This window comes from Planococcus citri, chromosome 3 (genome assembly GCF_950023065.1).
Source record: "Planococcus citri chromosome 3, ihPlaCitr1.1, whole genome shotgun sequence".
NCBI lineage: Eukaryota > Metazoa > Arthropoda > Insecta > Hemiptera > Pseudococcidae > Planococcus > Planococcus citri.
In genome coordinates this window covers 44,544,281-44,559,289 of record NC_088679.1, presented here as the reverse complement: position 1 = coordinate 44,559,289, position 15,009 = coordinate 44,544,281, and the positions used below count along the sequence as shown (strand labels likewise).

Here is a 15,009-nt window from a genome sequence, read left to right as displayed (position 1 = left end):
ATTTTTTTTTAAAAAACACGAATAAATAACCGATGCCGCGATAATTTTACCACTATGTCAAAATGATCATGGCAAAGTTAATAGGGAAAGTGTACCAACACGGATTTTTATTTACTTTCGGCGGAAAAGTATCAATTCGAATGGAAACAAGTTGGAATAACTTTCCAGTCAACTTATATAGATACGCGGAGAAAATTAAACTCGGACGGATTCGGTTAGCTGAAAAAATAAATGACTGTATGGTGTACTTGGTTAAGGTGGTCGAGTAATAGCCGTCGTGATTGATGGGATAAAATGGAACAGTTATTTCCATTTCACTGGTCTCTTGTACATCGTAAACTAAATCAATTGAAAAGCGAACAGCAGTACAGTACTGCCTAGATTCAGTGGTGAATAAAATAAACCACCAGTCTAGTGATAAAAAATGATTGTACGATTATCGCACCGAATAAGATTAAGTTCTGGTGTGCAAAGAAAAAAAAACATCAAGTATTTTTTTTCGATAAAAGTAAAGATCTCAGTGGCAGAAGTTGATAGGTTGAGAAATTCAAGAGATTTAAGAAGTGGGGTCATTTCACTTTCGTAAATCGAAAAAGTGCGTTTTTTACTCAGCGTTAAGTAAGTAGGTAGGTACCTATAATATAAAACAAATTACATACACCAAGATCTGTTCATATAATGTTATCTGTATTGAGTTTTAAGAAAATAATTCTAAAAAAAGGACAATAAATTTTAATATTCAAATGGCGAAATTCATGTTTGTATTGTTTTTTTTTTGGTCACAGTAGAGTTATCCTATTTTTGTTTCGTTCTAATCGACGATTGATGCCAAATGGTAAAGTTTTGTCATTGGAATTTTTGTTAAATGACATGGAAATATTTTGAAAACTAAAATATTTGTGAATTATTAACATAGGTATCTATGAAATTAAGTTTTTGAAATTACGAGCTGCCGCATATACATATAACAAGTACTAGGCAGTAGGCAGGCACATACACATATACACGTATGAAAGTAGATGAAGACAAAAGCATCTTTGAACAATAAGTTTTGCTTTATAATAACGAGAATAGAGAGAATATTAATGAACGTTTTTAACCCGCGGGTTACCACAAAACCCTTTTCGTATTATTATTTATAAGGTACCTACTGTAATATCGTTTAGACTACCGTATAAAATTTTAATTTTCTTCAAATTTTACAGTGTACATACCTAGGTACGTTGCAAATATATATTGAAGGGTGTCTGTCTAAAATTGCCTAATGATAAGAAATAAAAGCCCAACTGTTATCAACTATAGTAAAGTGTTAACTTTAATTTGAATAAGCCGCGTCGTTTAGATAGGTAGTTTTTTAGGTGCTATTTTCAATCGCACCCTGAATTGAAAATTCAAGAGTTGTTGTAACATCTCATATGTATCTGAGAGAGACACGCTTTTTTTCCTCGCATGAAATATGATCTAACATGCAAACGAGGTGACACGTGAAGGTGAAGAATGATTTCAAACTTTTTTTTTTTATCGAGATTTCACTTCGGATCAAGAAATTCTTTCAGTTTGTATAATGTTTGTAATGAAACGATGAAAAACTTTTACGCGATAGGCAAATATTTATACACAGCGTTGATGGAATATTCAATTAGGTTTTTAAAAAACTTGACGCGGCATAAAAACCAATTCAAACATTACGATGGACTTTCGTATTTAGATATTTCTGTAGGTAGATAACAAGACTGTTAGAACAAATCATGAACTGTCACAGTTGAAGCGTAATTTTAAGTGAATTTTCAATCAACAGTTTCAATTTTTAAGAAATTTGAAGGTCCGATGAGGGGGAGGCGTTGGAGGAGTTGAATCAAAAAAATAAGCTGACGTTTGTATTAAACGCTCTTGAAAATGTAGGTACCTACATACAAAACGATATAGATAGGTATGTTAGACAATATTTTTCATTTTTTTCACATATTGACCCAAAATTTTGAAATTTCGTACCCTCATGGCTTTGTGAATTTCATGAAATGTTCACAGCTGTAAATGGAATAAAAAATTTATGCTTCCTACATTTTTTCAAAATTTTAAAGTAGATGTAGCTTCAAAATTTGGCAAGCGTTTGAAAATTAAACTTTCAAAAAAATTTAACTTTAAACTTTTGAAATTTTTGGCGAGCTTACTCTCAATTGCCTTTCAAAAACAGGCTGATTCGACATAGAATGACCTCATAACAGTCATGTACCATTTTTTTGAATTTTTTGAATCCACCAAAAATTCGCCAAAAATCCAAAGATAAGTAGACTTTGACATCTAAAATTTTAATAACAAAAGTTTTCATTTGAATCTGGTCAAAATGAATTTTTAATTTTCAATGATCAGAAAAAAAATTATTTGAAAAAAAAGTTGGAAACAATAGAATTTTGACACAATTGATGAGGAATGAATAAAGCATTACCCAAGTCTTGATCAACTAAACATTCTTTTTTTTTTGAATAAAATCGACTGCGGAAGTGGAGGAATTATTCAAAGAGATGTACCTAATACCTATAGCTCATTTTAAGAGGCTAGATAAATGTGTAGGTATTCAAATGACTGTACTTATTTCAACTCATGAATTAGATTCTTGTACATCATATAATGAACTGACTTACTAAACGCATAATTTTTCACTCTCACGATAAAAATAGGACATTGGTACTCACCTGAAACAAAAAAAAAATTGTCAATTATTAGAAGTATATTTAAACTGATTCACTACTAAATTATTCCATTGGACAGGTACCTATCGTAAAATTTCTAAACGAAAACACAGCGCAAATACATAATAGGAATAGGTATAAAGTGTAACAAGGACCTACTTTTAGGCACCATCGTTCAATGTGACCCAAACATTTTTTTATGAATTTCATCCTGTAATCTGCTTTGCACGATTATTTACTTTCCAAATTACCTAATCATTTTTTAATAAGGAGATGCATTCCCTAGGTAGGCTATAATTTTTGTATCTTCAGCTAGATTATCATGTGTAATTTTTCATAATTTATTCCCTTTTTCAGAGATTATAAAATTTTTACGAGAGTTGATGATTTTTTGAATTTTTTCCAAAATAAGTATGTGAAAAAGTACAATTTTTTAAGCACCCTCTGATGGAACGAAGGAAGTGTAAAGTCAAACTAGATCGCTTTACTCGAAAATAGGTAGGTATTGAAAAAATTGTCAAATTATAACCATGAGTAACTTCTTACCAAATGATACATAGAAAAAAAATTTCAACCATCCACCCCACTGTATATAATCGCAAAAATTGTACAGTCTACTTTGAATTTCAGCGAGTAATGCATTTTGCATAAGCAGGTAATATCAAAAAATAAACCACGATCAAGTTATAAAGGTATCATATGTACTTATTTTTCATCCGTTCATCGGAAATCAAAATGGTGCACCATTACGATGTGTAAAAATCACGTCGCCGACCGAAGTAGTGTATTAGTGTAATATTGAACGTGTCGCAAATTGAAACGCTTGACGCATTAATAATGCATCGGAATACGCGCGACAACACAGTTAACTTGGAGCGTTGATCATTTTACAATATAAAAGAGGATGGATTTTGAAATGTAACGAAATAGTGGCACAGACGCGCGCCATTCATGCGTACATTTTTTTGGCAGTAAATAAAGCTTATTGTAAAAGGTCAGGAAGAGGTTATGTAACTTCGATGCTTTTCAACTTCGCTTTACGCTGTGGCATTTGGAAACGTTACTGTGTTACTGTTTAAATATTCTGCCAACGTTCTATTCCAACTTGATCACCATTAATGCAACAATGCTTTGGTATATTTATATCGTATTTAACGAGGTTTTCAAATATTTACAATTAAAAGCAGCTATTTCAACATATTGAAGGGAAACTTCATTCGTATGTACTACCAATGCGGTTTCGGAGTCGTTATTTTTTACTGAAAGAAATCCGATTTGAAAGCTTCAAACAAAGATACCGATAATTTCCGGTTCAATTCAACTTGTACCATCAATTGTGGTTCAAACGAGTTTTTCTAACTTTTCGTTGCTTATAGGTACCCACAACAATTGATGGAAATGATCAGCTTTGAATTTGCCATGATAAAAGAAAACAAATACTGCGAGATAGGTACCTACTGCACCTTTTTACAATGTATGTAATTTACGATTTTTTTCAATTATTTGCTCGTTTTTATGGTCAAGTAAGCATTATTATTGTTGTCATTATCATTTGGTAGGTACCTACATATTTCTACTTATCAAAAACTTTAGCCTATTTGTAGCCTATAATTAATAATATTCTTAACACGTAAAATTTAATACCTAACATAACATTAAAAGTGATAAATGGTACCTAATCATTAGGGCAGGTCGAAAAAAAACGTAGGTCTCGGAATTTTCTGAAATTCACATATGTGGTTCCTTTTGAGTTGAAACCACCCCAAAAAAATTTTTAGCCCCCCGCGGCACCATGGGGCTGAGCCACGTGGCCTCAAAGTGGGGCCATTTTGGCTAAAAATTCACGTTTTTCAGGTTTAAAGCTCCAAAATCGATTTTTAAAATTTAGCCTTAGCACTCAATTTGTAGAGTTTGAGATGCTGAATCTCCCTGTGGAGTTCATTTTTTTTTTCGGTGGTCGCTTACGTCGGCAACTTTTCGTTGAAAGTATGAGAATTGCTGATTTTAAGGTGTCACAAACACGTTTCCGCGAATTTATACCCAAATGGTGTTTTATAAAGGGATATATCGATGTAGTAAGTTGTATATGTAGTCGAGGGGTTAAATTTAGAATCATCAATATGCCCTCAGATCGCTGATAGGGTATATGATTCAAGTTTTATATAAGATTTTAGGATTTCATCAATTTGAAATGGTCTTTAAATGTTCAGTAGGTGTACCTGATATATGTAATTTAGTGGAAATTTTTTTTTTCGTGACCTCTTCCCCTCCTTTAAATTTACAATACTAACTTGGCAAATGTTCGTTTTGATTCCATGATCGCAATTTTGTCGATTTTTTTGTCAGAAAACAATGAAAAAAAAATTTCAAATACGTTTTCGTCAACTTTTGAAAAAGTGATCAAAATTTCTTCAGACACATTTGTGTTTGAAAAAATTTTGAACGCTTCTAGATTTAAGATTGTTGAAAAATTGACGAAAACGTATTAAAAAAAAAAAAAAAAAAATGATTGAAATATAATCAGAAATGGTTTATTTTTTATTTGAAATGTGTCTGAAGAAATTTTGATCACTTTTTCAAAAGTTGACGAAAACGTATTTGAAAATTTTTTTTTCATTGTTTTCTGACAAAAAAAAACGACGAAATTGCAATCATGGAATCAAAACGAACATTTGCCAAGTTAGTATTGTAATTTTAAAGGAGGGGAAGAGGTCACGAAAAAAAAAATTTCCACTAAATTATATCAGGTACACCTACTGAACATTTAAAGACCATTTCAAATTGATGAAATCCTAAAATCTTATATAAAACTTGAATCATGTACCCTATCAGCGATCTGAGGGCATATTGATGATTCTAAATTTAACCCCTGGACTACATATACAACTTACTACATCGATATATCCCTTTATAAAACACCATTTGGGTATAAATTCGCGGAAACGTGTTTGTGACACCTTAAAATCAGCAATTCTCATTCTTTCAACGAAAAGTTGCCGACGTAAGCGACCACCGAAAAAAAAAATGAACTCCACAGGGAGATTCAGCATCTCAAACTCTACAAATTGAGTGCTAAGGCTAAATTTTAAAAATGGATTTTGGAGCTTTAAACCTGAAAAACGTGAATTTTTAGCCAAAATTGCCTCACTTTGAGGCCACGTGGCTCAGCCCCATGGTGCCGCGGGGGGCTAAAAATTTTTTTGGGGTGGTTTCAACTCAAAAGGAACCACATATGTGAATTTCAGAAAATTCCGAGACCTACGTTTTTTTTCGACCCGCCCTACTAATCATACAAAAAAAGAAAACGAAATTCATATGGGGAAATGAACTGTTTGATCTAGAGGTATTTCAGATTCAAGGCAATACAGGTACCTACTTTTTATCCAAAGAAACCAGCAGATAAATATTGTTTTTTTCCCTTTCTGTTTTCATTACGCTTGACCACTAAAATTTTATGTTTTTGTTTATCGACTCAATTAAATACGAAACGAAAATATTCGAAATAAAACTCATCGAAAAAAAAGTGGACTGTATTTACATACGATACATACAATATTACTGTACAAAACGGCCGAACAGCCGAAAGAGTAAACTTACAGATAAGCTCCCAACTTTACCCGAACATCACCGAATATAACCGAACCGGTTACATTAACATACTCCGCCCGATTGAGGAAAACCTCAATCAAAAAAATGAAAAAAAAAACACAAAAAATTACGATTTCTCAAAAAAATTAATAATAACAATACATGTTACGACTTCGAAAATAAAATAATAAATTTAGGCTATACCTAGTTTATCTTTAACAAAAGTAAGTACTATTAATCAAATTAATCGAGAGAGACAAAAAAATATAAACAAATTTGACGCTAAATTACTTAATCTCAGAACAGATATAAGTACAGTACAAATAAAACGAAAAAAAAAAAATTACAAAAAAATTGAACAATATTCGGTAAAAATAAGACATAATCGAGCAGGAATTTCAAAAAAATTCGATAAATTTACATCAATTCGAGAAAAAAAACGCAAAAGTTTACAACTAATCGAGGTTAACATTTACAGGTAGGTAAACCAATTTCTGAATGGACGTTCTCTTTTTTGTACCATTCGCCATTCTAATTACTACGTTTCGAACGATACCAGAAGAGTCTGGAAAGACCTCTTCAATAATAGCCATTGGCCACCTCAAATTAGGGACATTTTTATCCGAAACTAAAACAACATCGTCTACTTCGAAGTTTTTCTCTTTACTCTGCCACTTATGGCGAACCTGAAGTTCATTCAAGTAATTCTGATGCCAAGAGACCCAGAAGGAATCTACCACCTGACGCCACAATCGATACCTAGCTTTCAAATTACCTAAACTCGCTTCTGACACAGGTACTTCGGAAAAATCTGCACCAATTAAAAAATGTCCAGGCGAGATCGGAGCAACAAACTCATTAGTTCGTTGATAGCACAAGGGCCTAGAGTTCAAAATCGACTCAACCTTGGCTGCTACACTAGACAATTCGAACAAATTCAAAACCTGGTTTCCAATAGATCGAATGAGGTAAGATTTACCAGCCTTAACAGCACTCTCCCACAGACCACCTTGGTGCGGAGAATGAGGGGCAATGGTACGCCAATCAATACCTTTTTCACCCAAAAATCGATTAATCGAAGGATCGTTTAATAAAACATTTTTTGCACCAATAAAATTGGTAGCATTATCGCTATAGACAATTCGGGGTAAACCTCTTCGAGCAACAAAACGTTCGAGAACACTAAGGAAGGCCTCAGTAGTCAAATCCTCAACAATTTCAATGTGCACTGCACGTATCGCGAAACAAACGAAGAAAACGAGGTATACTTTTATATTTTTATAGGTCCGATGATTCGTACATTTGATGGTAACAGCTCCAGTAAGGTCAACACCTACTACAGAAAAAGGTCGTTGAACTGAAACGCGTTCTTGAGGAAGGTCTCCCATAAATTGTTGACCCAGCTTTCCATCACTTTTACCACAAGGTACACAAAATCGAAATACTTTTTTGAAAACGTGGAAAATATTTCCAATTATCCAAAATCTAGATCGAATATGGTGGTACAAAAAGGACCTACGTGCATGAGCATGCTTTTCATGCACGAACGTAACGTATCTCTCCATAAATCTACAGTTAGCTGGCAAAATTATCGGATGTTTCGTATCATAAGATAGACTAGAATTTTCCAATCTACCTCCTACTCTCATTAGGCCATTGTCATCTAAGAAGACATTGAGAGCTTTCAATCGACTTTTACGAGGAAATTTAACTTTATTTTGCAAACATTGCAATTCAACATCAAATTTTTCTTTTTGAACAAAGCGAATAATTACGAACATGGCCTGTTTCCTCTCACCCGCCGATAAGAATTTCCTATTCTTATCTAACGAAATATCAACGACTAAATTCTCATTACGTTTACCATCAACCAAACCTTTCAATATTCGAATATAACGTAGCCAATAACCAATGGTAGAGAGGATTTTATACAATGAATAATATTTTTCAACGATGTATGCTATAGGCAGATAGGCAAAAACAAGCATACAAGTACGATCAAGTTTCATCTCAGGTACATTATTCAACATAGGCGATACAGTACTAATGTACTTATCATACACTTCGTTATCTGTTAACCAACTCGGACCTTCATACCACATAGAATTAGAGAGAAACGCATTCGAAGATAAACCTCTCGTGCCACAATCGGCAGGGTTTAACTTGGTTTCCACATAAAACCAATTTTCTCGTTTAGTCAAGGCTACAATCTTTACAATTCGATTCGACACAAATTGTTTCAATTTTATAGGATCCAACTTGATCCAGCTCAAAGTTACTTGCGAATCCGAAAACAAATAAAAATTTTCACGATCTATTTTTAATTCCAAACCAATACGAACGATCAATTTTGACAATAATTCAGCTCCTAAAAGCTCCAAACGATGAATATTACTAGTGTTGATAGATTTAATCGGTGCAACGCGCGATTTTGCACACACAAATGAAACAAATATATTACCATTATTATCTATTGATCGAACGTAAATTACTGAGCAATAAGCTCGTTCAGACGCATCACAAAACCCTATTAGCGATCTAGAAACTACATTAACCGAAGTACAATAACAACGAGGAATAGAAAAGGCATGCAACGAGGGTAATTGTTCACGATAATTCATAAATTCGGCCTTTAATTTATCTGAAATATCATCATCCCAGTTTTTTCCCTCAATCCAAAGATCTTGCAACAGAATTTTTGCTCGAATAGTTACAGGTATGAGCATACCAAGTATGTCAAATAATTTCGAAACCTCAGACAAGACAACACGCTTGGTTATCTTCGAGGGTAATTTATCCAAAGTTACAGAAACGCTCAAAGTATCTGGTTCAGGGCTCCAAATTAACCCCAAAACGTAGATAAACGAGCTATCTCCCAAAACTTTCTGTTTTAATGGCTCAATTAATGAACTATCGATGGAACACAAAACCTCAGGCGAATTACTCTGATATTTTCTCAAAGAGAAACCAAAACGATCAAAAGTTGAATGTACAGTTTTCTGAAGCTCAATAGCTTTCTCTACAGTAGGCGCACCAGACATCCAATTGTCCATATAACAGTGCTTTTTTATAGATTCAGCCGCAATAGGCTGCTCAACTTCGATCGAATCACCAATTTTTTCGACACATTTGGTGGCTATAGAAGAGGCAGGGCCTATTCCGTTTGTCAGAGTATTCAATTCACAAATTAAAATTGGTTCATCGCACGAATAACGAAACAAAATATGCTGATAAATTCGATGTTCCTTAGCAATTATAATACACCTATACATTCTAGCCACATCGGCGCATACTCCGATCACATGCTCACGAAATTGATTCACATTAGTCGAAAGTTCAGGTTGTAAAACAGGACCTTGATACAAATGATCATTCAGAGAGGTACCTGATTTATCACAAAACGAAGCATTAAAAACGACACGACTTGAATTTTCCTTCGAAACTAAATGATGAGGCATAAAATATGCTTCGGGATTGGGCTCAGACGAAATTCTGGTCATATGACCCTTTTCTTCATATTCAGCAAAAATTTTACAATACTCATTTTGAGCCTTTTCCGAGCGCCTTCGCTCATTATTAATCAATAACGACCTAGCTCTCTCATATGAGCCATTTAATTTAACGATCGAGGGTTTTATTGGTAAACAAACAACGAATCGACCAGTTTTTTCATCCACCTTGTAGGTTTTTTCAAAATGTTCTTCAAAAATACGATGCTCAACGATTTTTTCACTCAACAAATTTTCGGATTCTGACACTTCGTCAATCGATACAAAACGCTTAAATTGAGCAGATAGCTCCGAATTCGACAAACCACAAAACGAAACCTTTTCAGCCAAAAGTGAACTTTTCAAAGCACCGGAAATAACATATCCAAAGGGACTATCTCTCAGACACAAACCATCGACAAAATATCTCTTCTCAGCAAGAACAAATTCAACATATTCACTTCCGAGAAGTATATCAACATCGTCATAAGGTAAAGTAGACGATTCGGCGAAGTTATGAGGAAAATTCTTAATAATTTCCTGAACATTATTTCGACTCACCTTATAAGGAATTTTATCTATTACTTCAGCATCTATTGATATCTGAAAGTCCGAATACCTTGATCTCAAAATACAACTAGTCACCGAGTTTAACTCAATCGACTTATTCGATATACCAGTTAAAATAGTAGGATGATCATTTTTGGCTATTTTCAATTTCGCACGAGTACAAAATTCACGAGTTATCAACGTAGTTTCAGAACCTAAATCGATTAAAATCCTACCTAATTCTGATCCAAATTTACCCTTTACTTCAACTACTGCAGTCGAAAGAAAGACTGTTTTATTTGTCCCGTGGGTATAACCAACAGTAGCGCCAGAAGCCATATTCACACTTTTTACCTCACCCTCAGGCGGTTTTGGAGGTACACTTGAACCACTCGACCCATTACCACTACCAGACGACGAATCATGAAAATTTTGAGAAATTTCCCTATGCAATAGGGTATGATGTTTACCGTTACATTTAGTACAATTATTACGTTTACAAGAAAATACATTATGATAGGGGTTAAAACACTTCAAACATAATTTGTTCATTTTTACAAAATCAAACCTATCACTAACGGATTTATTTTTAAATACCTGGCATTGATTTAAATAATGATTATCATCACAAACTGAACATTTCGGAGCACTCGGACCATTCGAAGATTTGGCTGCTGCTGATAATTTCTTTTCAGGAACCGACGATGATTTTCCTTTTGGACCAGAGTCCTTGGTCGACGATTTCGATGCATCCGACGAATTGCTTGCAGCTGATGACGTTTCATACGAAAAACTTCGATTGATTAAAAAACGAGCCAACGAATCGAACGATGGGTAGACAGAATAGTCGTGGTTAGAGTTTTCCCAATCAGTTCTTAATTTTTCAGAGATTTTTCTCGACACTAAAAATGCTACTAAGGGCGACATTTCTTCGATATTTATTCCGCAAACCTGCAAACCGCGTAACGCTCGTTTAACTTTTTCCACCGCTTCCCGAATGGACGAATTTTTTATGCTAGGCATATCCACCAAGTTGGCAAAGTGTTCCGCAATTATTCGGCGTTGATTGAAATAAGTATCATACAGATTTTTAAAAGTGGCTCTATAAAGATTGCCATCATTTCCGATATCTTGGAGAAGAGTTTCAGCTCCTTTTCCCATAGCTCTTTTTAACAAGTATAATTTTTCAAAGTCACTGAAACTTTCGTTTTTATCCACGATGCTGGAGAATTCAAAATACCAGTCAGGAAAATTAGCAAAACTTCCGTCGAACTTTGGAACTGGAACGTCTTGTAATTTAACTATCGGATTACGAACCGAGTCAGAGAACGAAATATTTTGAACAGATCGACGAGGCGAACCTCCCATGGTATTTATTTTTTCTCGAATTAATTTTAACTTGCCAACCATATCATAATAATATAATCTCATGTCATCATGAAACTCACATACTTTAGCTTCTTCAGCTTCGAGGGTTTCATCAGTAGCTTCGATATAATCCAACAATTGAGCATCAAGACTCGCGATTTCGTTCAAGGCACTATTCCAGGATTCCAAATGAGCCTCCAATGCGGTAGCTATAGTCAATGATGGTGTTTTTTCAATTAAATCCGATATGGTAGCCCGTTCTTTTTCACAGTAGCGAACGAACGACCTTTTTGATTGTTCCAATTTATCTTTTTCTTCGGCTCGTTTTTGCGCCAAAGCTTCAGCTTTCTTGGCGGCATCTCCGGCACCCATCACGAACAACAAATTAACGAATTTTTACGACAAAACAAACGAAACTATCGAAAAACGAACTTTTCTCACGAAATTCATAATTTAAATTCGACCAGACCTTTATGACGATCCGGCCCGAAGGACCATAATGTTTATCGACTCAATTAAATACGAAACGAAAATATTCGAAATAAAACTCATCGAAAAAAAAGTGGACTGTATTTACATACGATACATACAATATTACTGTACAAAACGGCCGAACAGCCGAAAGAGTAAACTTACAGATAAGCTCCCAACTTTACCCGAACATCACCGAATATAACCGAACCGGTTACATTAACAGTTTTGCTTTTAAGCACACTCGTGTACCTAATAATAATCTACTAGCTCGATTGCACAATCTCTTATAGAGCAAGTGCAGATTCTTTATTGTTTGTGTACGAGAGTGTTTTTTCTATATTGGGTGTCCACTGGAGTGAAAATATATTTCATAAGATAGGTAAGGCTGTAAAATGTATTTTTTTCTTCTTTCAAAAATTGTTGAGAGACGTTACATGAACGTGGTGGAAAATTTCGGCTCCAAAATTGCAAGTTAAAAAGGCCACGAATAAATTTTGAAAAAAATTAGAAAACTGATAGGATGTCGAAAATGGGAACAAACATTATCCAACTTTTCATTCAAGGTCCCTCAAAACCCTAGCAGATTCAAGTTGAATTTTATTACTTATTATTTGCAGTTTTTTTCACTTAATAAACCTACATATTTGCATCCCATATTTTAAAGTTGGACAAGAACTCACCTTATTGAATTTTATTCAGCTCACTTTTCAATATGTCCTTGTAAGAAAGACCATTTCGCTCGGGAAAAACCAGACTGAATTTTTTTGGCAAACTGGTTCTTTCATTTGTTAATATTCTACACGTATAGGCTTAAAATTTTCAACAAAGTCCTTTCCAATCGAAAATTATTTTCTTTTTTTTTTCCAATCTTGTCATGTAAAATGTAACCGCACACAAGAATTTTCAATCGCAATCAATACCTAAAAATTTCCTATTGGAATGTTTGATATTTCAGAACTTCTTGCAGGAGATATCTTTAATGATAAATTTACATATTACAAATGATTTTCTGGCTGCATCGTTGGTTGAGCTGAGCTATAGAGAGTTAAATAAATGGAAAGGATTTTACAACAATGAATGAGTAAATAAAAGAGCAACCAAAGAAAACTAAATATTGGAAACATTGGCGTTAACCTTACTTGGTAGTGAGCCAATTTCGTTAGGTAATAATGATAACATTTTGTTCAACGTATCGTGAAATTTTCAACCCTTCTCTACTTTTCATTGGAAATGCACGTGCATAAAATTATGTCGATTGGTCTGATTAATAGGTTGGTAGTAGGTATTAAGTAAAGGTAGACGTAATGTTTAGTGAGTAATTATTGGCTTATTGAGTAAGTGCGTGTACCCACTGAGTAAAATGGTAGTCTAGTGGAGTAGATTATTATAAAACATACACGAAATAAATACAGTCTCGATCATTTATATGGTTTACGATGTATCACAATCATGAAAACGATATACCTACGTACCTACCTTTACGAAAAAGAAACTGAAAAAGTGGAAAAAATCTGTTAAAAATAGGTGGGTGGCTTACTCTGGCTGAATAAATAAATGCGAGTAGAGAGACTTAATTTAATTTCAACTTCAATAATGCTGTCAATGTTCGAACATGAAAATAAAAACCTTGACAAAAAGGAAGGATTTCTCTAGAGACCTTTTCCAAACTTTTTTTACTCGCTTGATACGTTTCTTAAATAACTGCTTCCTCTTCTGAAATTGTCGACTTTGAATTTTTCGCGATTGCTGCAAATATTTTGTATTCGTCTGTTCGAAGGTGATGAAATGTTAAATGCGAAAAAAACTTTTAAAAAACTTGACAATCAAAGTCATGGAACATTGTACCTGCCTAATTATAACAGTTTTGCCACGTCAAAATAAGTACTGTAGGTACGCTGGGTTTTGTCTATCAATAACACTATCCAACTATCCTCTGTGATGCTGGCTTTTCTGACTGAATTCATTTTCTCTAATGGTTTTTGCTTGCCGTGATTCACGAACGTACTCGTATATTCGACGTTGCTACCAATTTTAGTGACATAAAATTTAAAAGATCAAAACCACGTTTCTGTTTTTAGCTTTAGCATAAGCATTATTCTTGGTACAGTCAAGTGACAAGTTTGGTTAGTACTTAACTCACACAAAATACGTACAAACGGGTAGGTGTCATAATTTCTTACAGCATTTATAATGTGCGAACTTCGATTTAGAAGGCGAACGAAGCTGAAGATAATTTCGAAAGCAACATTATTAAAGATGTCGCAGGCGGATTGAACCAATTTAAAGGAACACAATTTTCATGAGATCGTTGGCTCTATACGGTTAGTTTAGGTGGGCGAAAGTATGTGTATAGGTAAGGGTACATGGCGAATCTAGACAAGTGCTAACTACCTCGCTTGTATGCTGCATTTCAAGCGTACGATATTGTTACATGCTTTTAAAAGTTGTACATGGTACTTTCTCGGCGCGATAAGAACGTGAAGCTGCAAATGAAAAACGTGAATGAAGAATTACCCTGTTTGGCATGTTGTAAATATGAATTTTATACTTTGACAAAGTTGTAGAATTTGAATTGAGTCAAATATTTCGCGAGATGATGAATACCTTGGTATCTGCAGCTATGTACTTACATCATCGTATACATTTTTTTTAGCGTTAAAGATAACGAGACTATAAATTAAGCTTCCTGTTTTTCTTTATCGTTATTATTTTTTAGAAAATTTCAACATTTTTAAAATTCTATCTAAAAATACACGGTATTTCTTGAATTTTTCATCGACGTATGCGTTCGATATTCAAATACCTATCTTCGTGTAACGTAATACTACTTATTTTGACATTATCTCAGCATA

The 15,009-nt window shown here is 34.0% G+C and overlaps 2 protein-coding genes across 3 annotated transcripts in view; both read right to left on the bottom strand.

Moving 5' to 3' along the window:
• The window catches only part of LOC135838895 (uncharacterized), a 117,738-nt gene that overhangs the window by 59,234 nt on the left and 43,495 nt on the right, over positions 1-15,009 (bottom strand). The gene's annotated exons all lie outside the window — the stretch shown is intronic.
• Positions 6,734-12,055, bottom strand: LOC135840593 (uncharacterized). The gene is made up of 2 exons (XM_065357217.1): positions 7,798-12,055; positions 6,734-7,506 (listed from the first exon to the last, which is right to left on the bottom strand). Exons 1-2 carry the CDS (start codon positions 12,053-12,055, stop codon positions 6,734-6,736), a joined length of 5,031 nt encoding a protein of 1,676 aa, XP_065213289.1.

Excerpts from the sequence above, each read along its gene's own strand:
- LOC135840593 (XM_065357217.1), bottom strand. The coding sequence starts at position 12,055 with ATGGGTGCCGGAGATGCCGCCAAGAAAGCTGAAGCTTTGGCGCAAAAA. Across the intron at positions 7,507-7,797 it reads TGAAAAGCATGCTCATGCAC|TGCACATTGAAATTGTTGAG; the intron begins GTAGGTCCTTTT and ends CGATACGTGCAG.